This window comes from Pezoporus occidentalis, unplaced genomic scaffold (assembly GCF_034315485.1).
Source record: "Pezoporus occidentalis ecotype Australia unplaced genomic scaffold, CSIRO_AGI_Poc_V1 ctg117, whole genome shotgun sequence".
Lineage (NCBI taxonomy): Eukaryota > Metazoa > Chordata > Aves > Psittaciformes > Psittacidae > Pezoporus > Pezoporus occidentalis.
In genome coordinates this window covers 6,788,549-6,814,924 of record NW_026912961.1, presented here as the reverse complement: position 1 = coordinate 6,814,924, position 26,376 = coordinate 6,788,549, and the positions used below count along the sequence as shown (strand labels likewise).

The following is a 26,376-nucleotide window of genomic DNA, read 5'->3' as shown; positions in this document are numbered from 1 at the left end:
TGAATGTGACAATCCCTACAGGGTCCCTTGGTCTCTCCCAGGCCACATCTAACTGACCAATATATGTTCAGTAAACTGTCGATGCTGATTTTGCACTGGGAACAAATGCTGGAGAAAGAAGTTAAAAAATAATAATAAAAATTGCTTACTACACCAGGTAAGTGCTTTTGCAACTTTCAACAACAAGGCAGAGCATACTTTTTAAGACATCAGGCTGATGCTGATTTATACACTGCATATTCAACATGCAGAGCTGTGGGCATCCATAATTGAGGATTAAATTACACTTTTCTAAAGTTAATGGAAAGATTTGTACTGAAAGAAGGAAGGTGTGGGACTGACTTTCAAGCATATTTGAAAAGACATGAAAATGTTTCCAGGTGAAGATCTCCACTTAGGATGGGATAATGAGAGAACTTAACGCTAAGATCCTGCTTATACAGTATTGCAGCAATAGAAATTTAATAACTTTACAGTATATACAGTTGCTCGCTGTGGGTTGTGAGATAAATGTATGAACCCAGCTAAACTAAGGTTTAGATAAGCACAGGGTGTCATTTTAAGTTACCAAGGGAGCTTTACTTTTACATACCCATCTTGAACCAGTCTTTAAAACATTTTGAAGGCTTTGCTTTAGTGTAATTTTCCTGTCAATGTGTTAGGGTTAAAAGAGCTGTGCTTTATGGTGGATTTGATGAGCAAGAAAGGTGGTATCTCCTTCAGTTCTCACCATGAGGCTGCCCTAGTGAGCTATTGCTCACCTTAAGATACACACTACAGAGCAGGGTCAGAGACACTGAGGAAAGGGAAGACTGGGCCCAAGCTAACCAGCCTTCCTTAGTACTTCATTGTAATTTTGGTAGAAATGTAAGTTTCTTTTCAAGCACTGATGCTGAAGAAATGCCATGTAAGTATGCATAAAACTTTCTGTTACTACAGAGGCTGGCATATGTAACCTCCTGTATGCTCTAGTACTGCCTTACTCACCATCTAAATACACACAACTATAGGTCTTCAATGTGACCTGGAGTGAATCCTTAACCAACCTGTTTTCTTCACAACAGTGTTTGCTAATTATTTCTTCCCATCTTTAGGAAATCATAGGCTGGTAATCTCAACTGCATTCAAGGCAGGGAAACCTTTCCATTAACTTTCACAGTCCAAGATCTGAGCCATGTGTTTTGTGAGGAAAATGCAATGCTCAGCTCAGTGACAGATAATATTATGCACATATATTTAAACAAGACGGTCTTTAATTTGACCAAGTCTAAAAGCAAGCCTTTAATACCTGCTAATTTAAAATCACACTTGGGAGCAAGCATTGTCATTCCTCTATGGGGCTACCAGGTCAGGAAATGGAGCTCCCTCCTCCCTTTAGGATTTCCCACACACCATCTGACCTCTGTGACTCTCCCTGCGAGAAAAAAGCTGTTCTGCAAATTACCAAATTCTTCCTTTTGACATGACAAGTGGATTTCACCCTGCAGTTTGAGGGAATTTCTGCCTTCCCAGATGTGCACATGGCACGGTGGTCAAAAGCAGGACTGTGTCACAGGGTTCCTGGCAGCATGCACCCTCGGGCCATGGGTGTCTCCTGTGCTGGAAGTATTGTTGGCTGGTGGGACACACCTTGATCATGCCATCTGTGGACAGCAGTAAAGAAAGCGCCTGCACAACTCATCTGATTGCAGCATCTGACCTATTTTGTTCTCTGCTCACCCTGCTACCAACCCAGATCAAGTGTCCATAAGTTGCCTTGAGTTAAGGACAAAAATACCTCTCCTAGAAAAAGGAGATGGCCTGGAAATGCAGATGATGCCAAACTAAGGCTTTGTTTCCATATACTTATTTACAAGCTTTGGATGGATTTCTTTATGCTGTTTCTTTTTATTACAGAAAATAGAACAGTAATGTGGGCTGAGCCTAAGGTACAGTTCTGCTTAATGGGGATCCACCTGATTTTATTCAACTTTCATCCATCATAAGCCCTGGAATTTACATGAGAAATCTGTGTTTGTATATGAAACTGCTCTTTGCTCATACTTACCCTTGTCTTCCGTAGGAGACATTACCTATCCTGTAGTGACCAGATATTGTGCAGTTGTGCCCTGGACTATTCAACTCATTTGGAGGAATATTAGTATTAAATACATGTGAAGGAGCCCTACAGAACTTTAATTTGTCAGCACCTCTTTCTCTTACACCTATTTCCTGGTACAGCATTTACAGATACTAGTAAGCATGCAATACAGGATAAGGTATATTTTGCTTGTTGTGCCATTCTAATCCTATGTGTTGAAACATTTGCTGTGTAAAATTTCAAGACTGTTAAGTTGAACAATTTCCATTTCCCCTACAAAGTGTACTGTAGATGAAGGTATGTTCAGGAAAAGAGTACTTTCACATTCACATTGATGCACAGAACTGTTAAAGATCAAAGTAGGCCTGACCATTTCGATTCCTTTTTGGTGGATAAGAAAATTAACGTGATTAAAAGAACGTAAATGATGTGTAAATTATGTCACAAATTATCATAGAAAATATTACTTTTATAACTGAATCTGACAGACAAATGAAGACTTGTTATTTGGATTTTTCAGACAACCTTACTGTTGTATAGCAAGCAAAAAGTAAACACTGACGTAATTTATGCAATTGCAGTAAGTTGTTTAGTCAGGTGCTGCAGGGACCATTGTTAGAACTTGTTTTACAGGCATTTAACATTTTCATTAATAACCTGAAAGAGCGGGTTCAAAGCATGCTAACTAAATGAAGAGGTAAATCTAAATTGGAAGAAGTCACAAAGCACAAGTGAGGACTGAGACATAATGTAACAGGACTGAAAATGTTAGAAAAATAAGAAAATATGAAAGATTTAAACTGTCAGAGATATCTTAATAAAAACTGCCCTACTCAGGAGAGAAGTGAGTGGGAAACAAGCAAAGTAATAACATTGAAGGAGTAAGTGAACTGGGTATCAGTTGGCATGTGATGTAGAAGCTGCAAAGACTGCTTTGATTCTGGTCTCCCTGTGAAGAAGTCTGTCCCTTGGATAGCTTAAAGCAACTTTTAGGAGCTTAAGGATGGAAGGAGTCTCATGTATTCATTTGTGAGGAAAAAAATTAGAGGGTTGCACTCAAGACCAGGCAAGTGGCAAGAGATGCTGTGCTTAAAAAAACCCATGTGTATGGGTTTCAGATGTATATTCAGATGTATATTCAGAATATAAAGATGAGAAGAAAACTAAGCCAGGAAATTTTGATTTGGTAGAAGTCCTCAGTGAGGAAAAGAACTAACATGATTGGGATACTTTAGGCAATGATTCAGTGTACCACTAGACAAGATAGTATAAAGAAATTTCTATTAGGCATGAGGATCAATGCCATCATGCACTGATCCATCTCCTCTTATATATTCTCTATGATTTCATCTAACAGTTAAGGCAGTACCTTCTATATAATAGGAGTTGAGCTTGTTCCTAAATCTCACTGGAGTGAGTAAGATAAAATGCTGTGGTGAAATTTAAGAACACCGTAATATGAAATCAATGCATCCCAGTGCTTAGAGTTTTCCTGCTTTGACTGCGAGACTGCAGCATTACAGATGGTCCAACGATCCACTGTGGCATTAAAACGCATTTTCTGGTTGCTTTTAAACACTGAAAATGTAATTTATCTGTGCATTGATCCAAATATTTTATGGTACATTTCTTCCATTTTTTCAGTTGTGTCAGCTGACATGTTATACAACACTACCTCTCACTAAAACCCTTACCTCTTTGCTGTGGGTGCCACAAATGACATACAGTAGAATTTGGGTAAAATCGTAACAATTTAGGAGTCCCCATTCCAATTTCAAAAGGAAAAGAGGGAGCTCCCAACACCTGAATTTTGCTGTCAGCTCAGAGACAGGCCTTTTGCTATGTCCTGCTCCCTCTGTTCTGTGCTTTTTGCTGCTTTGTGTTTCCCAGAATGGGAACACCGGCTGCATGACACAAGAGGATGAAAGACCAGAAAATGTGGGGTGTGTTTAGGGCTGGCTGGTTTAGGACTCGGAGAAGAAAATAAAAGTGACTATTTAAGGATGCATTATTTCTAAGTGATCCTGCAAGAGATAAAAGTTCAATGATTCTCTAAAGATCTGTGAGTCAAAAGATCCCACTGACTTCAGTGGGATCCTTTAGCAACTAAGGATATAGTCCAGTGGCCATATTCTCTCTTTGGGCTCACTTCTGCAACTATGCACAAACCCTAATTCATGGACTATCAGAATTGTCCTGTTTCTGGTACATGCTCTGAATCTCTCTGGGAACATCTCTCTTCGGTACAGGGTGCTCCAGGGAAACAGCTCTTATGACTTATCTCTCTCATAGCTGGAGTACTGTGAACCACTGCTAAGAAGTGAAATTTGCACAAGCCACATGTGAGTACTATGCACATGATCACAACAGCTGCAAGGAAAGCTTACTAATCCTCTGTACTACTAAGCTGGGGGTGTAGGACTTTACTGGACAGCAGCCTAGGCCAAACAAGATAACAAAACATGTCCCACTAAACAGAGGGGCAGAAAAGCATAACTTTCTCCAAAGCAAATTTGCAATTCAAGTACACAATTTGTTACACAGCTTCCTGTACATGAGCAGCCATGGGTAGAAAATATGCTACAGATTCTAGCTGCACCTTCATTTTTCTTAAATCCAACAGTATCTACTTCATACACCCTTTCTGCAACATATATTGAGCGCATGCCCCATCTCCAGGGCCATCGGTGAGTCTGAGTACACATAAATTTAGACATCTCAGTATACCTCCATGAGGCAGCAAGGCCAGGCCAGAACTGTACCTGATTTTTATCATGTGACATTAATTGATTTGTTATGGGTACTCTTGAATATCACCTTTTTTTTTTTTTCCTCCTTTCTTTTTAATTAAATTGCAGTAATGAAGTGTTACTCTTTGATTATATTCTCAACCACAATTGACTCAGCATACCTCACTTGTTGAGGTTGGAAATACCTAATTAGAATGACAATCTTCTTTCATGTTATTTCTTTATAATAGAAGTAGTACTTCCAGTTGCGTTAAGAGGTATGACTAGAGGCATTAGATTAACAGAAATCTGTTGTCTTTCAAACTTGTTTCACAGAGGTTTCTTTGCTACTTTTTAAAGAAGAAATCAAGGAACAGGTTCTCGGAGGCATTCAAGCAGAGGAACAAGGTTATCCATGCAACTACATTCAGAGTTTGTGCACCTCATGAATACAGTGATCTTGCTCTGCATATATATCCATACACCAGAAGTAGCAAGCTGGTGCTTTTCGACAATAAACACACTAGAATTAGCTTCTGTAGGGATTCTGGGAGTTTACAAGCATATGGATGGATGGATGGATGGATGGATGGCTGAAGAGATCATTTAACCCTGCTAGTAATGAGCTCATTTGAAACAAGCTTTCCAGTACTATCACTTGGTTCTGATTGATTCATCACCTGCTTTGATGCTCCTATTTCATAAACAGAACATGAACTGCTGAGTTTAAGAAACTGCATAATTTGAAGATTTTGGTAAAACTACAACTGCCTTGATACTGTGTCAATTACCGCCAGACTGATTTTCTTTCAATTACTCCCTATATGTGTGTGCACATACAGACATGTGTGAACAGGTAATTATTGCGTACCTGTGTATGGAATGCCTATATAATATTTTAATAAAAACAGTATTGCAATGTAATTTATATATATATACACTATACTAGAGGAATGAGAATTTTCCTTACCTATTTCACTCATGGATATCCCCATGGATGCTAATTGCCCATTGTTGAAAGAACTATAGGTAAACAAGTTTGGTACGGAGGTGAGGTCATAGATAGGTTCCTGCTTGATCTGTTTGATTCCAGTCATGTCTAACCCAGACTGGTCTGGGGAAGGCTGGGTAGAATCCACGTTATAATAACCCTCAGACTTTGGCAGGTCGATGACGTGCCCATTTGAGTAGGTGCTGCCAGTTTCATTATTCAGGTTGCTCAAGCCATTGCTGATGCTGTTGCTGTAAACCCTGGCGAGGGCTTCTGCCTCACCGCTCTGCTGCTGCCGTTGTTCCTGCAATCGCTGCTGGTGCTTCTGCACTTCAGCATACAAGCTATCCCTCTGCTTTTTGGACATTCTCCCAAACTTCACAGCTGAAAAGCAAAGCACAATGCAAACCACTGACATCTTTCATTTTTTCTTGATTCCCCTCAATCCCACCACTCTTTTGATATTTACTTGCAGCCATTACTTTTGCTGTGAAAACTCTCACAAAGGAAAAAGTAGTGTGTGCTTGGATTTACAAGGTGATGACAATGATTCCTATTTGACAGGAGGACCTCAGCCAAGCAACTCTCTACTGTGAATGTTAAAAAGACCACGTATCCTTTTACATCTCTGTGTTCACTGAGCAACAACCCAGAGCTGTATGAAATGTACAGTCTTTAGATTTATATCCCATGTGACTTACCAACTTTCCACAAACCTTTAAACAGTGCTCTAACGGGATTAGAACTCTGGATGCAAACAAGCCCTAAAGCCTTATTATCGCATCCTTTCAATGGGGTGCTATCGTCACACTTAAAAAAAAAAATAAAAAATCTTACAGGTTAGAGTTAGAACCTAGAGGAAAATAACAGATTTGAAGGTAAACAGCGCAAATGGATGTAATCTTTTCCACAGAGGAAAGTCTCAGGGATTTACACAATCAATTTACATAATCTCCATGCATAAATCCGTGCATTTCTTCTGATGAGAAAGGGAGGAAAACATCAGAGTGCACACTACTCTTCCCAGGAACAGTGTTCATTACACTGAGATTGAAATTTACAAAAATGACAGGCTGATTGCTGTGGAACTAGGAGGAGTAAATCCACAGTCTGCATATACAGTGGGACATAGCTGATTATCCCCCCCTACATCTCTCTCTTAATGCTGACTTTGTACTGGGTTAGATCTTGGAATGTCAGAGCAGAGTTTGTTGTTAATTGTGCTTTTCAACAAATGAGGGCTCTAAAATTGTACTCCAAATAATTCAGCAGAATTTTTGAGAGCACAGATAAGAGGACACTGCTTTGGAAATACTAATTTCTATGTTTTATGAAGTGTATTTTCCAACATTGAGTATTTCCAGTCCATCTATAATTGGAATGAATTCAGAATCATCAAATTTCTTAGCACAGGATGGGCTTTGCTCTCATTTTTGCTACCCCACAGTTCAGCTATAGCCCTTGGGAAAAGTCTGAGTCTATATGTGTGGATGAATGTGAAAAATCTTCAGTCAGGAAAAAGAACAGAAAATAAAGAGCATAATATGAAAACGCAGTACCAGAACACAAGGAGATAGCAGCCTCTTCAATTTATTTGCAATTTTTTACACTAAGAGGTTTATTTCTTGTTGCCAGCCTCAACTTACTTGCAGACCTTCACACAGGCTGCAAGCTAGCTCACACAAATACAGCCTCCCCCTGGAATCAGTTCACAATGCAATGCATACTCTTACTGGCAATATACAATGACTGTATTTTGAAAAATGCAACAGTGTATTTTCTCCAAATTTAGGGCCTCAGTAATAAAAACAAACACCCACTGTTTATTCTCATTATATATTCATTAATTGGATTCTCCAGCTGCTGTCAATTAGCATCCTGCCTCTGCATGATAAAAATGAATGTTACATGGCTGAGAGGTAAAAATCACATTGAATTTCTCTGTTAAAAAAGTCTATACAACCTATTTTAAACTCAAAAGAGCTCTTAAAATTGTTAAGTATAAACACCCTTGCATAAACAATGAGACAAGAAAGCGATGCTGTCAGAAGAATCACTCCCTTTGTCTGTATGCAGTGGTCCCTGAATTATAGTTTGGGAAGACAGTGTTGTCAGTCAAATTAAAATGCTCCTGTGATAGCTCAAATCATTGGAAGGTGCTACTTTTAGGAAAGAGGCATGTGCTGTTAAATTACTGAAATGTTACTACTTCTATGTCCTCTGGGAAGAATTGGGAACTAAGGCTTCAAGTAAGTTGCACACTAGGACCAAAAATGCCTCACGGATTAAAAGCTAGACTGTGAGAACCCTCTCATAGTTGTTCCAGTCAGACATGAGGCACACTGAAGTAGGAAAGTCCTACTACAGTCCAAATTTAAAAAAAGTTTATAATCTGCGGTAAGAAATTGCACTTTGAGTACTTCTCCATCAGTGACTGTTAATTTCAAATGACACATTTTGTGTAAATTTTCCAAGACAGAAAACTGCTGTTAGGCAATTGAAATTAACATAACCTGCCTTCAATAAAAGAACATTTTTTTTCTTGGACTTGCTGATAATTTTAAAAAAGATGCGTCTGTGAGCTGAAACCACCCTGCACTAGCAGTGGTGGCTGGGGCAGGTCAGCTGTTGACAACCTTGCCCAAGCCTCCCACAGACCACCGCCTCTATCTAGCGTGTGTTCTCACTCTGCTGATCATGTTGGAACTTGGAAGGTAGACCAGAGCTCCTCAAGGACCAAAGGATACTGTTGTTGGATGCATGGTGGAGTTTTTTTCTGGTGTAGTGTCCAATTCAGTGTTAAACTATGAAATGCTTCTTTTACAGACCCAGACAGGGACAGGGAGCAATGTAAGGGTAAAATAAATGCTTTTTTAGTAATACAAAATATTTGGTCAAGTGCTCTGAATAAAATAAACAGAACCCCCTAATGCTATCAAGGTACAAATTTCTTCTTAACTGCCTATTTACTGTGACAGACCTTTAGAGATCTCAAGGAGAGGGATACTTTCACATGTTAATATTTAACATTAAGATAAATGTTAATGTTTAATATAAGAGATTATATAAACTGGAATACAAATCTACCTCTCCAGAGGTGACCTTCTGGTGCTTTTGATCAGAACAACACTTTGCACTTCTGACTGTTGCAAACTAACGCTGCTCTCCATTTTGTGATTTCCCCACCCTCCCCATGAAAATAGCATCCTTTGTTAACTAAATAGCAAAGATATGTGTCTCACAGCATGTGCCTTACAAAGCAAGGAGCTTCTCTTCTTTCTTTTTTCCAGAAATCTACAGGGAGTTTAAGTAAGTCAGTAGTGAAGAAGAATTTCAAAGGGTTTAGGTGTGAAGCAGGAAACTGACTCCTTACCATCTCGAGACATTCCCAGGGCAAGACATTTCTGTAGTCGGCAGTGTTGGCAACGATTTCTGTTGGTTCTGTCAATTAAACAGTTTCTCTGCCTTGGGCAGGAGTAAGAGGCATTGTTCTGCTGACTCCTCCGAAAGAATCCCTAGGGATAAGAGAGCAAAAAAGACAGAGTATTATGATGTGCATATATGTACACGCACACACACATAAACAGAGAACCACACAAATTAGTACAATAAACTCTTATTTAGTGCAATGCTACTTATACTATGGCTTTGCAGATGTGTTTGCCTTGTATAGTGAAAAAAAGAACATCTACTTATAATAAGGAGAACTGTGCTTTATTCTGTAAAGAATATAATTCTACTTTGTTAAAATGCAAATAATAATTACAGTTAAAGAATGTATTCTTATTGTGCAATAATGACCGTGCATCGTCTAAGGTTTGCTCCTAGTAGAGGAAAAACTTGCCAGCATTTGTAAACAGATGACTTTAAAGTACTAGTTCTGACTATTTTTTTCTTTTAATGACAGACTGGTAATAACCAGCTTCTAAATGCACAGCATTAGAAGCTGAAGTCTACTGTTCAATTTAACCTGGCAAATGTAAATCTGATCTGGAGCAACCATACACTTCAGGAGTGAAAAGTAATTGAAATTCAAGCATCACAAAAGCACTAGGATTTAATGACTGTATCAAGTAAAACCAACACACAAAGGAGAAAGTAACATCTTTAGTCACTACCATGAGAAAGTAATGACATTTTCCATTTGAATAGAATATAACATTAACCATTTTATCTTTGAAAAAAAAATTGTAGTTATTCTATCTCCTAGAAGGTTTTTCTGACCAGTTTTGGGCTATTAGGCTAAAGATCAGATGGCTAGAAGGAGTATTAACTCATACTTAAGGCCTTATGAGCTCCCAGGTGCTTTGAATTACACCAGGAGGTACAATTTTGGTAGCAGTGACATGAAACGGCGGATGCGTCAAGGGAAATGAAACCAGGAGGTGAAGATTAGAGAGAGAAAGCAAGGGGCAGAAGGCATTTTAAAATATTCTTTTATTTCCTGTAAAATAAAGGACAGGAGGAACAGAGAGTACAGAGAGAGAAACAAAGAAGAGAAGTTTATTGGCCATTTTGGCATCTGCAAACAGGCAGCGGCAGTTTTGTGTGGTGGGGAAGCTGAAGGACAGCCTAGCCAGTGCAGGAAGCCATGAGGAGAAAAAGGGCAGAAAGCATTATTTCTGTAGTTACACTACTCACCAGAAGAGAATGATGCCAAAGTGGTTGTGCCTATTTGGGCTGCCCTGCAAGTAGCTCTGAATGGAGCCATAAAGCGAGAGCTGACTTGTGTTATCACTGTACAGGCTGACAGGTGGCAATAGCCAGCATGGGAATCATGGCAGCCATGTGTTTTGGAGGAGTGAGAGTGGGGAAACAAGAAGACACAGGACAGCGTCACAGGACTAAATTTGCTTGCTATGGGTAGTCCTGAATTCTTGCTCAAGTCTTGTTGAACCCAATGAGGATGATGTGGTGTGTCAGTGACAAGAAGGGAGAGGATGTCTCACTTGGTGTGTCTCACCAAGGAACACCAGCAGTACTAGTTTCTGGGGTTGAGCATGAAGAGACTCATTTCATCTGGCCTGTTCTGGTTTTATCAGCAGTTATAGTATATTCAAAATCTAAATTAAGTTTTATGATTTGCACTTTTGAGAACATGGATATCTTTTAGGGGAACTCTCTGGGGGGGGACTTACCTGCCCCTGCCTGGCCAAAACTTTCACAAAACTGTGGAGGTGAGTTTAAGGCTAAATGGATGCTAACTGCAGATATATCTGCTTTACTTGCTGTACTTTACAGTCAATTTTGGGTTTGACATACAAAGGGTTTTCTGGTTTAAAGATCTAGATTTTAGCAGCTCCTAAGTGGATATGGATTTGAGAGAACAAATTAATTAAATAACGTTAACATACACCCCCCCCCCCCCCAATTTTGTACTCTTTTTCTCCTGAGAAAGAGAGATTTAAATGCTGTCTTACAAAGTACAGGCAATCCTTTAATTTCATTTTTAGGAGATCTTTATATAATACTGGCTATATTTACAGAGAATAATTCCATTTGAGAAAGGACACTGCAGTTCATTACTGAGGAGATATGGTCTCAATGACAGGTTTTGCAATACTCCCAACACTGACAAGTCTTTCTGCATCTTGAACAAGTCAGTTTATCCATCACCAACAGTCAGTCTGAAAGGGGAAACAGTCATGCAAACTACTGTCTAAATCATGACAAAAAATCCATAGCAAATATTTTGCAGGCAGGAGAAATGATGAAAGGCTTCTCAGGAAAAGAAGGAGTCATGAAGACAGACAGGATGGAAACCTGTCTTCCATTTTCACCCTTTCAGTGATGATAGTGGCAAAGCCACCGTTTTCTTCAGTGGGTCCTGCAGGTTATTCAGCGTATGCAGGCATGCCTGTGAAACAGCAGTAATATTTAAGTTGCCCCTTAAGCACTTCTAATACACATTTGCAGTGACATAGCTAATGTAGAGACACAGACTTAAAGGATTTCCTGTCCCTTGAAGTTTGTAGCACTGCCACTGGCAGTACAATCTTTGGACGCCGTGTCCTGAAACCCTGCAGCTGTCTGGTGTCTGGCTCCATGTGTGTGCATGCTTGTGGAGTGGTCCTCACCTCCTTCTTCCACACATGGCCATCCTCTTAATTAATTCAGATTTTTAATGCATTCAGACAAAAGAAACCAGAAATGACCAGTGAGTATGTGGGCTGAACAAAGAGTTATTTAATTGGTGGGCAATGAAGAACAGAGTTGCGCTGCCTCAGACAGTACTTTACCTTAAAACAGAACTCTGACAGACTGCAATGCCTCCCATTGACCCAATGTGAAAACTGACATCTTTTTTCACAACAGGCTCACAAAACCAGATTAGACTAATAGATCTGATACTGCAAAACTGGCACAAAAACAATAGGGTTAAAGGCACTGTAAGTGGAAGAGAAGCTCTTTATCTCAATAAGCAGTCTACATAGAGAGCTGAGGGGTATCATCTCCTCTTGAGGAACAGATAAGGGCCAGTATTGACTTTAATCACATCTACAGGTGACTCTACCCCTAACAGCTCTGTAGGAACTGAGTACTGTGACAAGATGCGGTTTTTCTGTTTAAAACATTTTTCTCCTGTATCTTTTGTGCCTATATTTTGAAGTATTAGATCAATTAATCTAATTCTGTTTCATATGATAATTATAAGAAGATGCTTATTTTTAGTCCAATGTCACTAAGACAGTGAAACGCTGTAAGTTGTTCTGTTTACAATTGTTAACTTTTCGGAAACAAATGTGATATTTCACAATATATTGCTTCTCGCTGTGTTGGCATTAAAAAGTTTCTTTTGGGAATGACTGCTCCCAAATTTTCAGATTTTTCAGATGTTCTAAAATTTTGTAAAGTATTAGGCAAACACAGAATTGCTATTTCATTCTACAAATATGCACCCACTTTCAAATATAATAGTTTGTGTGCTTCCACATAGAAGAAATTAGAGATGCTGCCCCTCCATCTTAATCATTTCACATTTACAGTCAAAGCTGAAATAGCACCATGTAGTATGAAATTCTGGTTTTCCATGAGTAATAATATAACTCCTGTGATAATATTTTGGGGGTGAAAACTGAAGCCTTTTTTCTCTTGGCTTGGGGTCTGATTTGTGTTATTTGAAATAATGCCTGTGATAATACATGAATACAACTAGTATCCTGGAAAAGGTTTTTTTTCCTGTCCTCCCTCCCCATTTGTTTTTTTAACCTCCAGTTCCCAGCAACTGCCCTGTGCGGGAGCCTATAAGGAAGAAAACAAAGGATCCTTTTACACTACCTATAATGTAAGGCATTTTTTCTCCCAGAGATTACAATTTGCCTGCAGAGAATACAAAGAGGATAAAATAGGACCAAACTGACACCTGTAAGCTTTTAAGATGTTGAACTGAGATACTGCACCAACTTCTAATGCTACACAGGTTGTATAGGAAACAAGAAATCCATTTCTCAAGTCGATTTAAGGTAGAACAGGTGTGACTTACAGTTGTCAGCCTCTGTATCAGCACTTAAACTGCATGAGATGTGGTAAGTTCATGTTTCAAACGGGGAGTTAACTGTAAAGACTATTTGATGAAAAGAAAAGCAACTAGTAAAGTTAGGTATGAAACACGTCTATATCAGCAGGAGGCTTTACAGCCTTTGGCACCACTGCATGAAAGCATGTAAGAGTGTATTATTGTACACTCTTGCCTGAGGCTAATGCAGATGTTGATGACTCTGCTGTATTAAAATCTCATACCTTGCATCCTTCACATGTGATGACTCCATAGTGTATCCCAGAGGACTTATCACCACAAATTTTGCATGGTATCACTTCAATTTGTGCTGAAAAAGGAAGCAAGACAAACATTTTTAGTAAATAATTCTATTTAATTTCTTTCTCAAATGAAGATCTTGAAAACTATAGCCAGACATCAGGCAATCTCATCACCCTCCTGACAATATCAAACTGTCCATTTCTGAATGCTTTTATTTGGCAAATTTTAATTGCTTTAACTTATGTAGCTTCTACCATAGCCCACAAAACTTCAACAATTTTAAATATCTCAAGATTAGCAAGTTTTCCCTCATATTCTCATTTCTTGTTTTTACTTGTTAATTTCATCATCATTATTGCTAATGACAGTCATCAGGGCTCCTAAATAATTATATAGATTGTTCTTGGTTACTCATTTCAAGTATTTATGACTTCTCACTTTGTAGAATTACATATAGTATTGATGAATTTTGACACATTTTTCAAAGCAGTAAAGGTGATGAAGTTTTCACGTCCTTCAGATTATGGCTTCAAGACACGCAAAGATACCAATCCCACTGGTAGAGCTAAGTTTGCAGGCGATTGCTTAATATCTTCTCTTTTAGCTCCTTGTTTCAGCACAGGGAGGGAAGGCCCACAGCAGCCAGTGGCTGTATGCTGGGAAAGGCATGTATTATCTGAAAATGTTTGAATATGGATATGCTTCAGATCCTGTTATAAACATTAAGGTCATTTAATTCAGAGAAGGAAAACATATTCCTTTTGTTTTTTTTTTATTCCTTCATATTTTTTTTGCTTGCCTCAACTGCTTTGAATCCTTTGTGCATTTCCTTTACGACAATGTAAAAGCTCAAACTCTGAAATGTAGGGAAGGACTGCGGCTTTATTCTATTTAGATGCACTGTGAATAAGTGGAAGATCTATTTGTTTTCCCTTTCAGATATATTGCCTCTGATCAGGCACACTTTTAGCCAAGGCTTAGGCAAGCAAACCATTTTCAAATTGCTCCTAATCCAGGATGATTAATTTTATTGCATTAAATAGTAATTTGTTGCTAATATATTCTGGACAGAGACACCCCAGAACCAAAATATTTCCTGTCTTTTTATGAAAGTTCATATCTAGAAATAAAACTTCATTATGTTATCCACAATTCTGGGGTAAACTTCTGTATCCCATTTTGTTTTCATGAACTAGGCAGTGGTAGTTTCTTTCCGTTCTCAAGAAACCAATATACATTAGTTACCCAGACATGATAGATGCATAAAAAAGAAGGCGATTCCCTACAGAAAAGCATCTACAGTTCCTCAGCAATTTTGCCAGGTTATCTTGCTCAAAAATTCCTATCCCTTATCCCTGTTGAGATAATTAAAACATTTAAATATATGCCTCCAGGTACTGCTCTGTGAGAGGCTAGTTTGAGTAATTGCTCACAGGTCTCTGCCTGGAATCATACAGATGAGAAAGGCTCAACTCTGAGACCACACACTGCTTTATGTTGACAAGCCTCAAAGACGTGTCAATGTCGGAGGCAAGAACTACAGTTGGGAATGTGAGGAAATCTTCAGGAAAAGCCAAGACAAAGGAATAAAAAAAACCCAAACCCCAAACAATATGAAAGCACTTTTAATGTGACTTGCATATATATCTGCAACTAAGAACGGAGTACTAAGAATGGAGACAGAAGAATTGACCCTGTGACACTTGTTGCATTTAGCACAGTACTCATTTCTGTGAGCAATCAATAATTCCATGCATAACTTGCAATGATAAGCACTATGTTCATGGTAAATATCTATAGACCAGGTCACTAAATACTAAGGATCCAGGCTGCAATGAATATGAAGTAAATACTTTATAAACTTACGACTCATCAGTTAATTCAAACCCTTATTCAAAACTAACCATTCTATAAATTAGTAAGTACACGATCTCTAGGAAATTGCTTCCATGCCTCCTTAGAGAGCTCACAGAAAAGACAGTATCTTTAGGACACAGAAGGCATTTGAAGAAGTTTGGAAAACTAAACTCTGCCTAATGTCTCCAAGGCATTTCTTTTTGTTCATAAAACAGCAGAACGATTTAAGGATTCTTAACAGAAAACTTGAGTCATTAATTGTACAAGCCAGATGAAAAAGAAGCCACTGTATTCCCAGAAACCTCTTGAATTACTGTAATTAACACCCACTGTACCAGGTTTCTTTTGCAGATTTAATGATTGTCAGAGGCTACTACACCTTTTTCACATTGCATCTTTGATCAGCCACATATAATTTTCTGTTATTTTTCTTCTTCCCTTCTCCTCTTAAACCAACAAACAGTTTAGGGACTTGTATATCCTACCTTCATAGCTATTATAAAATAAGTATCTTGCTTTGGAATCCCTTACAAGTATAAAATGCACTGATTCAGTACAGCTACCTCAACATTGAGGCAAAAAAGTAATGAACTAATAATAGTGGGGTATCCACCATGATAACTTTCAGCAGCACAGGAATAGAACTTATTTTTTCCCAATGTAGTAAACATGAGCAAGGAATAAGAACAAATCTGCTTCTCTCCGCTTTTAAAAGACTTCTATTTGCATACCTACGCATCAACTTTCAAAGTGCAAATACAAATAATGGTGCCTGCCTGTTTTCACGCAATAACACAGGTCTCAACTGTCCATGTGTCCAATTTTTCAATAACCATGTTCAGTTTTTACCCTGTCTTGACATGTATCACTTGATAAAGGCCTGCAAAACCACCACCCTCCTAATGCCTAAGAAAAAATTTATAATGTTTGCATACATGCTCCATCGTGATTGCTCCTTATCACCCACTGAGCTTCTCTCATCAGTACCACAGGATCATCCTGTCTCTCTGCAGTATTAATCTCTTACTTTACACTTAAGTTTAAATTTCTTTGGGGTTGAGATCTGCCTCTAGTTTAATACGACACCCTACAAATTAAGAGTGATGCAATGGTAATTAATTCTACATGACTAGCAATAATAATCCCCAGATGCTGAGTTTACCACCTGGAACCTAATTCATTCTCTTAGGACAACAGGAAAAAGGCGGAATTCTATTAAGGAAGCAAATGCAAAATCATAGAATCATAGAATAGTTAGGGTTGGAAAGGACCTTAAGATCATCTAGTTCCAACCCCCCTGCCATGGGCAGGGACACCTCACACTAAACCATCTCACCCAAGACTCTGTCCAGCCTGGCCTTGAATGCCACCAGGGATGGAGCATTCACAGATTCACTGAGCAACCCATTCCAGTGCCTCACCACCCTTACAGTAAAGAACATCTTCCTTATATCCACTCTAAACTTCCCCTGTTTAAGTTTTAACCCAGTACACCTTGTCCTGTCACTACAGTCCCTAATGAAGAGTCCCTCTCCAGCATCCCTATAGGCCCCCTTCAGATATTGGAAGGCTGCTATGAGGTCTCCATGCAGCCTTCTCTTCTCCAGGCTGAACAGCCCCAACTTACTCAGCCTGTCTGCATACAGGAGGTGCTCCGGTCCTCTGATCATCCTCGTGACCCTCCTCTGGACTTGTTCCAACAGTTCCATGTCTTTTTTATGTTGAGCACACCAGAACTGCACACAATACTCCAAGTGAGGTCTCATAAGAGCAGAGGATCACTTCACAAGGGCAGGATCACTTCCTTCGACCTGCTGGTCACGCTCTTTTTGATGCAGCCCAGGATACGGTTGGCATTCTGGGCTGCAAATGCACACTGAAGCCGGCCCATGTTCATTTTCTCATCAACCAACACCCCCAAGTCCTTCTCTGCAGGGCTGCTCTGAATCTCTTCTCTGAATCTCTGTGCCTGGGATTGCTCCGACCCAGGTGTAGGACCTTGCACTTGTCATGGTTAAACTTCATAAGGTTGGCATCAGCCCACCTCACAAGCGTGTCAAAGTCCCTCTGGATGGCATTCCTTCCCTCAGCTATCATCCGAACCACACAGCTTGGTGTCATCGGCAAACTTGCTGAGGGCGCACTCAATCCCACTGTCCATGTCAGCGATGAAGATGTTGAACAAGACCGGTCCCAACACCGATCCCTGAGGGACACCAGTCGTTAATGGTCTCCAGACACGCATTGAGCCATTGACCACAACTCTCTGTGGGCGGCCATCCAGCCAGTTCTTTATCCACCGAGTGGTCCATCCATCAAATTGATGTCTCTTCAATCTGGAGACAAGGATGTCGTGTGCTGAATGCTTTGCACAAGTCCAGGTAGATGACATCAGCTGCTCTACCCCTGTCCATCAGTTCTGTAGCCCCATCATAGAAGGCCACCAAATTGGTCAGGCAGGATTTCCCCTTAGTGAAGCCATGCTGGCTGTCACCAACCACCTTGTTGATTTTCATGTGGCTTAGCATGCCTTCCAGGAGAATCTACTCCAAGATTTCGCCAGGCACAGAGGTGAGACTGACTGGTCTGTAGTTCCCCGGGTCATCCATTTTCCTCTTCTTGAAAATGGGGGTTATATTTCCCTTTTTCCAGTCGTCAGGAACTTCACCTGACTGCCACAACTTTTCAAATATGATGGCCAGTGGCTTAGCAACTTCATTTGCCAGCTCCTTTAGGACCTGCAGATGGATTTCATCAAGTCCCATGGACTTGTGTACGTTCATATTTTTAAGATGGTCTCGAACCAGATCCTCTCCTACAGTGGGCCCAAGGTCTTCATTCTCACAGTCCCTGCATCTGCCTTCCAAGACTTGGGTGGTGTGTTCAGAGCCTTTGCCAGTAAAGACTGAGGCAAAGAAGTCATTAAGAACCTCAGCCTTCTCCAAATCCAGGGTAACCAGGTCTCCTGAGAGCTTCTGGAGGGGACCTACGTTGTCCCTAGTCTTTTATTCATCACATACCTATAGAATCCCTTCCTTTTATCCTTAACACCCCTAGCCAAGTTTAATTCTAACTGGGCCTTAGAATTCTAACTGGGCCATCTCACACATTTGAAATGAACACTTAGATAGAGACAAATATGTATGTAAAACCATCTTCAAAACAAAAATTTGCTATTTTCTCAAATGCTGCCCCAAAAGGTATAAAGAAAAAAATACATTGAGCTGGTATTTGTTTGTTTGTTTTTTTAACCAGCAGAAAAGTTTACTCACAGGCACAAAATTCATTATCTTAAAAGTAGGTAAATCTGGAAGGAGTTATACAGTTAATCTGATAAATTCCTCTTGAAACAAACAGGAGTCAAAAAGGGAACTAATGTGTCTATTGTGTACTTGTGAGGACTGCCACTCTGATGCATATGTTGTCTAGATGCATATGTTAACTAGAAAAAAACCAAAGGTCAATCTGCAATCTCAGTTTAACATCTGAGGAACTTTATTTGGGTGAGACTATAATATCCCAGGCCTGTAGCTCTGGTTCCAAGGGGAAAAAAGATTTAAGCTTTCGATATTTTAGTTCTTGATCAAAAGAGATACTAAAGCATGCTGGGCATGAACTTTGAAGAAGAACTCCTCTTTCTGATTTGTTGCTACAGGAGGGATTGCACTTGGAAACTTCAAGGCTAATCAGAGAACTCATAGAAAATTAAAAAAAAAAGCAGCTCCTTCACCTTCCAGGGATTCCCATCATCCTTAAGCTGGAGCTCTCTGACAAATGTTAGTAGATTGATGCAGTTCACTTTCATGTTTGTATCCCTAAGTGATTTCAAATTAAGTATACTCAGCATTTTTATCTAGTTGCCAACTCTGCTTTTTTTTATCCTGGCCTCTGTGAGTAAGGGAGGCTTTTTCCCTTGAACTTTACCATCAGTAGAAGTTTCCACTTTAAGTTAGGCTGCCAAGTAGATCTTTGTAACTCCCTTACCACTGCATTAGATATGCTGTGGCTTCACAGCAAGACTTCAGGTGCTTTGCATTTGTATTTAATACCTGAAAATATACAGCTGAGGATACTAGTTATGTTTTCAGCCTCTGTGAATACCTCATGCAGTGAGAGCAACATAGTTAGCAATACCTCAGCAGGCTAATTAATGCTAGCTAATGTAAATTAATGTGTCCTTAGATATATCTGCTGTCAGCCATACCCCAAATGAGACAATAGAGTAAGCAGATGTGATGGAATTCACCCAGGAAAATATTTTCATAATATCTAAGCATTTTCACACATGATACACACTACTTTGTGAGTCTGGACGCTGGACTTTGGTAGAACTACAAAGACTGACAGGTCCACTCTGCCCAGGGCCCTATCTGCATGTGCAGCAAGGCTGATGATTCCCAAATATGACAGTCCTACAGCTCAGGGGCAGAGATGTACTAATTCCCCAGAAGCAGAAGTTCTTGTATATCTATATGTCTCACTAGGCAAACACAGTAGATTTTATCTATATATGATCTGTAAAAACTTGTCATGAATTTCAAGGTAAGTGGTAGCCTTGGAGGCTGGATACTGAGAAATCTGATAAATTATTGCTCAAAATAGAAGGGTGATAGATTACTGCTAAAAAGATTGTTTTTGACAGAAATCCACACAATTTTCAGGTCTGATTTCTTTCATGGTCTCACAGTTTCAGTAGATTTTTTTTAGCTTATAATCAATGCCACTTAAAAGTTTTTTTTTGTGACATACTTTCTTTTCCCTTCCTGTTCCATGATTTTCCAATGGGGGGAAAAAAAAATAGCACTGAGCTGTACACTAATATTTCTTACAAATCAGCTCTGCCCTTTATTGCATGGTAATTCTAAGGACCGCCGGAAAAAACCCTTTTAAAACCTCAAGATTTTTTTGAAAAAGTAAGATCAAACATTAGAAATATGCATTACAATGTCTGTAGACTGATGAAAAGTTTCAAAATTGCATGTTATATATTAGCCTTTTTGCAGGTTTTACATACGAAGGAGATATGTTTATATCAGTACTGTAGATATATACTTTGTAAGACTTTTAGTAACATTTTCATGGCCATAATAACGTTTGCAGACTATTGTCAGAAGCTTTGAAGCAGACAGATGAAGTAATAGTTCAAATGATTATGACTGATCCAGAGTCAAAAGTAACCTCCAAAGTGCTCATACGATCTCATCTTTTTGTATCTTACTGTTACATTTTGGAACAAGTCTGGAAAGATTACTTGCCTTTACATTCGGCATAGGAGGTGAAATTATAGGAAAAAAAAATGCATGCAGTAGAACAATCTTTTCCCGTCACAATAAGAATGGAAATAGGAAAAAAATGTTTTTGTTCACATGCCCTTTCTTTCCTTTGTGAAGTGTAACTACAATAGATCTAGCAGTGTTATTTAACAATTTATGAATAGTAAAAAGTTGCTATGCTTATGATGGTCCAAGGATATAGATGAGATGAGATTTTCAGACAGATGAAATATCTTTTATTAGACCAAGGGATACATTCTTTAGAAAAGAAACGCTTTTGGACCCCTAGGTTTTTATCACACCTTAGATAGGAACAAAGGACTTCAAGATTAAAACAGGTTAAGAGCTGAATTTCATTATGCTAATCAATTAGAAAAGCTGCAAGATTTGCAAGGCTGGATGATTCTCTGTGGTGCAAAGCTAGTTGTGAGCAAGACAGCCATAAAAGTCTTAAGAACAGTGACCTGATGCTGTGATATAATTGATATATCCTTATTTTTGATTGCCAATCTTTTTTTTTTTTTTTTTTCTGCAGAAGTGATTATTTTAATGAGTTAAAAACATTCATAAATTAACAGAAAATCTGGATATCCAGGCAGCTATCACATGAACTTTCATGGACTACAAATAAAAGCTATGAAGGTTTTTTTTTTTTCCAAGAATGGCAAGCCAACACTCAGTGAAACACCAGAAGTTTAGGAAGATGCCAAAGGCACACAGATTGCTACCTAGCAGCTTGTTTCTTTATTTTGGACAAGACAAGAGTGGTTGAAGTGCATAAGAAGCACAACCGTTTAAGGCTGTCGACTTTTGTGGCAAGGTTCATGAGCAGGGAGAGTAGCAGAAGAGAAGCAGAACTGCCTGTACCCTTTGCAGGGCAGTGATAGCTAAGGCAGGCAAGTACAGCCTAGTGTTCAGATGAAAAAAAAGACAAAAATCAGCTCTTGGTCAGAATCTATGGCTAAAAGGTAGTCCCCTGAAAAACTGCGCTTGATGAGATCAGAAAGGGGCAAAGAACCAGTAAACTTTGGCATTTCACCTAGAACTCTCTAAATCTGTAGGAAAGCACTTTTGTTGCCTCTCAACATGGGCTTCTCTATATTAATCTATGAACTCTTTCCCCCAGTGATTCATATGCATGGAAATTTTGTGTGTAACTTCAAAGGATGGTGCTACAGTAAAACAAGTTACCACACAACAAAACCAGGTTGCCAAACCGATGATTTGGGCTCCATAGTTCAAATCAGAGAGATTTAATTAAATTCTCAAAGCCATATCCTGGGCCCCATAAAGAGCCTTATTCACAGGGGAAGATTTCAGTGTATAATAAATGCAGAATTATTACTGTACAGTTTATACTTCCCTAAAAGACTCAAGCAACGGTTCTGCTGATACTGCACACTTTCCCTAAAGAGATTATTATGGTAATCCAAAATATTATACTACCCAAGCTATCTTATATTTGAGCTCATCAGATCCAATGTTCTGCAAATAATCTCTAGCAGCTTTACCTAGTGTTTATATAAGCTGGTCAGAATGGCTATTTGAGCAGTGATGACCATGTTTTCTATGGAATTCTCTACACAGTAAATGTGCACTTGCTCAAAAAATAGAAGCCTATACAGAAAATACATCGCACACACAAGGTTCTTTCCTATGAGAAGTACGTTTCGTGTTTACTCTGCATACCTATTTGTCACAGTATGTGGATGTTTCACTTAATGATTACAATATAGTAGGCATTCAGCAGGACAAATTCTTTTCTTCCTTGTTTGTCTTTACTCAAGAAAGCTACTCAGAGTGAGCTGAGTGTTTCTAAATTACTGTTTTCTGGTAGACAAGTAGTCATGGCTATTTATTTTTTAATCTCTTCTGGATAAATGGATTAAGGAATTTTGGAAATGAAGAGCCCAGATAGAATGATAAATATTTGCAGTCCATTTTGCTTTTTGAGAGCTGACTGAAGTTGTCATATAGTACTCACCATCTCAGTGGGAATTCTTTGTTAGATATGCATAGGTCACTGCTGTAAGTTACAAAGTCTAGCAGCATAAAGAGAGATGTTGCAGGAACAGGCTCTGAAGACCTGTTTTTTAAGGCTGTGGGCTCACAGATGACCTTATCTTTCCTCACACCCAACCGGTATTATTGTTTGCTGGAGTGGCGTGGAAATGAATTTAAAACTTACTTCAGCTTGCAGTGGAAGGAAGGTGTACTGCTTATTCTTAGCTCTCCCTGTGCCAGCACCCCCTTCTCTAGGTCTTTGCTAGTGGACTACAGCTGCAGCACATACACAATTCTTGTATCCTTCTACTCTTCCCCTCCTACTGTTTTCTTCTAGTGTTCCCAGTTTCCTATACTTCCAGTAACACTCAAACCCAGAATTTGATGCAAAATCATCAAGGGAAATGAGGACTGCTGCAAAGTTCAGATCTGCACACAGAATGAGCTGACAAGCAGCAATTCAGGGGTATTCATCACTCAGTTGCCACTAAACGGGGCCTGAAGCCAGTCTACGTACAAACAGAGGCTTCAAGGATAATCCTAATTAACTCATCTTCTACAACTGTCTGTTTTCTGAACTGCTTCTCAAGCACTTGCTCCAATAAAGGGAAGAAAGTCTGCACCAACAGCTGGGCTAGACAGCTGTTAAGAGACAGCAAAGGCATGGGTGTTAGTAATGCAATAGTACAGTGTATGATAAAGGACTGAGAAGGTTTGTTTAATCTGTGAATACACATAAAATAAAGGTCCTGGACCTACAAAGAATGCACCTTCAGAGAAAATAACAACTGGGTCAGATCCTTCCCCTATTTTCCCACCTGTTTGTTTTTTTTCTTTTCCCAATATTTATATTTAATGCAAAAGTTATCCGCAAAATATTAAATACTCACAGAATTTTAAATGCTTTCTCCTTCTGGAAATTTATAACATAACAGAATCAAATCATTTAGATCTCTACTTCTGAAAATTAGTAAGTAGCACACTGCTAGAACTGAATACAATTAAAAATATGATAGAAAAGTCACTAAGTGATACTTGGAATGGGAAAGTACTTTCATATAAGTGAGTTCACCATTCAAATAGCTGGTTGTTTCATATTCTTCTATTTCTGATTTTATAGAGGTCTCAATATGTTCTACTTTCTATAAACGAAATATCGGAAGAGGAAAGATGGGAGGTTGAGACAAAAAAAAGTCCAAACCTAACACATACACAACAGGAATAATTAAGGCCATTTTTAAGATTTCTAAGCCATGTTTAAAATGTCATCTTCACTAGGAACAAAAAAATCAGAGTCCAGAAATCATTGGACGGGCATACATGAAGTGTCTAATAATTTCATATCTTGTGTGCATCTTTAAAAAAAACAATTTGATTTTCTTTTGTAACCATTTTTACAGCTACCTTAAACATTACTTCTAGGATACTGTACCCAAAGATGGCATATTACTTTACAAGTTTTGAAAATGTCACTTAAAATGACTTACAGGCAATTTTAAAACATACTCAGTGGTTACTAATAGCTGTTGCAAATGTTGAAAAATCTTATTTTCCAACTTTTCCTCTCTTCTACACATATTACATTCTAGAGGAGATACAGAAAAAAACTGTCACACCTCACAATGATGTGTAACTACAATGTGTTTCATATGATAAGCATTCTGCTGCGGAAATCACATATAAAATAAAATAATGTTTCTTTTGCTTTATCAGTTAGCCCAATGCCTTATTCATTAAAATAACATAACTGATTACCTATAACACATCGCTACTATTAGCAAAACTCCCTTCTTTATTTGAATATGCATCCCTGCAAGATTGCTTAAACACGTAATTACATTAATTGATCATATCCTCAATTTCTCCCAAATACTACATACAATTTTTATAGTTGTATCATTTGCTGTGTCAGGTAAATGTTACATTTCTGGAGATTTAATCCTGGGAGTTTTCTTTTATCTCATATTGAAAATAAAGCACAAAAGGTAGCCCACCAATAAGCAGTGAAGAAGTATATACACTCTTGAGTCACCTGAAGATGTACATTTAAGTAGATTAACTATTCCTCCCAACACTTACTACTCTTGTTTTGTGGAATGTTTCTCATTCTTTGAAATCTCTGTAAATCTATTCATCCATGCTTAATTATACCATATGCAAGTTGTCAAGAAAATTTTAGCTGATTTGACTATTACAAACATATAGTATGATTAACAATACTTTGGTGAATCACAGGGCATGATACAACTTAAAAACTCAAACCATTTTAGTAAACTGAATACACTGTATATTTGCAGTCCTGATAAACCACTAATTAATGCAGCTTTTAATGTATGTTTTACAGTTTAAAGCTTCTTGCCAAAATAGGTAACTGTAATGCTCAAGGAAAAGTTGAGAGGGGAGAATACATATGCTCAGTTTATGTCTTAATTTTTATTAATGAGCATGATTCAGTACCAAAACCCTTTTCAAAAATGGTTTCTGCCCCTCCTTCCCCTTCTGTTTTGGGATTGTTTTTTGTTTTTTTCTTTTTCCTTTTAAGACAGAAAATCATCAAGCTGGTTTCCCAAGGGAAAGAAGGAATAGGAAAATGTTTTTCTGCAGGTACATATTTTGGTTCTGAGCTTAACTAGGTAAGCTAGGAGTAATTCAACACACTCAAGTAGAATTATACCATGGCAGCAAAAAAGAGGATCTAACTAGCATTGTCTGGGACTTTATGTAACTGCCATTACAGTCAATGGAATAATTTCCCATCCACTTTCCTGAATCACTTTCCTTACACTACCTTCCCCCATAAATTAGGCACAATATAACTCCTACAGTGTAAAAATGACAAAAGACATAGGCAACAATAAATAAGAAAAGTGATTTCAGCCTGAAATGAGTCTGAAATCGTCCTAGTGTTCTCTTCTCAGAGCTTTTCGAATGTGTTCATATTTTCGATCATCAATATGGATTTTCACTTTGACACATTTTTATTTAAAATCTTTGCCCCATCTTTTGAAAAGCAATCAAATCAGCTGGAGATATTCTTGGATTTGCATCTGTTACTGTCTGAAATGTTATACTTTTCAACTGTCTACATACCAATTTAAACTGCCATCTTTTAACACAGTAGGAAGAATTAATCTTTAGTAAAACTCCAAGTGCAGTTTTCTCAAAGATAGATTTGATATAGCATGTTTAATATTTCCCTATTTATTCTTCATTGGAATACCTCATATTATTAAGAAAGTGAAGAAGAAAAATGTTTCAACTCACCAGTTGCATCAGTTTTTATTCTGGGTTGAATATCACACATTTTGTTGTAAATAAGTAAGATTCCTAGGAACAGAGTATTCTTCCTATTACCCTTCTTATTCACAGTTACACCTGTGCTGTTGCAAAAGTGGAGTCTCAACAGACTGCATTAACAAGATTAAATGGAAGAAGTGATAAAGACACAGGCTGTTCCATTTCATTAAGGAAGGGAGGAAGACTGCTGGAGGAACTAAGTAATGAAACATTTTATTTTGATACTGTAAAATGCACTTCTTATTCCAGCCCAATCATTTAAAAACAATCCTTTTTTTTTCTGGAAGTTCTGAAAACAAACCTCAGCTTTCTTTTACAATCAGTTAATTTTTTTTTCAGATGTGTGTAAGTAATGGGGGATTAGAATGATAGATTTGAAATGAGAA

General features: G+C 38.4%; 1 protein-coding gene across 1 annotated transcript in view; it reads right to left on the bottom strand.

Moving 5' to 3' along the window:
- The window catches only part of RORB (RAR related orphan receptor B), a 131,006-nt gene that overhangs the window by 23,133 nt on the left and 81,497 nt on the right, over window positions 1–26,376 (bottom strand). Inside the window, exons 2-4 of the mRNA XM_062641680.1 lie at window positions 13,541–13,626; window positions 9,174–9,315; window positions 5,780–6,184 (exon numbers count right to left, since the gene is read on the bottom strand). Coding sequence (XP_062497664.1) covers window positions 5,780–6,184; window positions 9,174–9,315; window positions 13,541–13,626 — 633 coding nt within the window. The remainder of the gene's footprint in view (window positions 1–5,779; window positions 6,185–9,173; window positions 9,316–13,540; window positions 13,627–26,376) is intronic.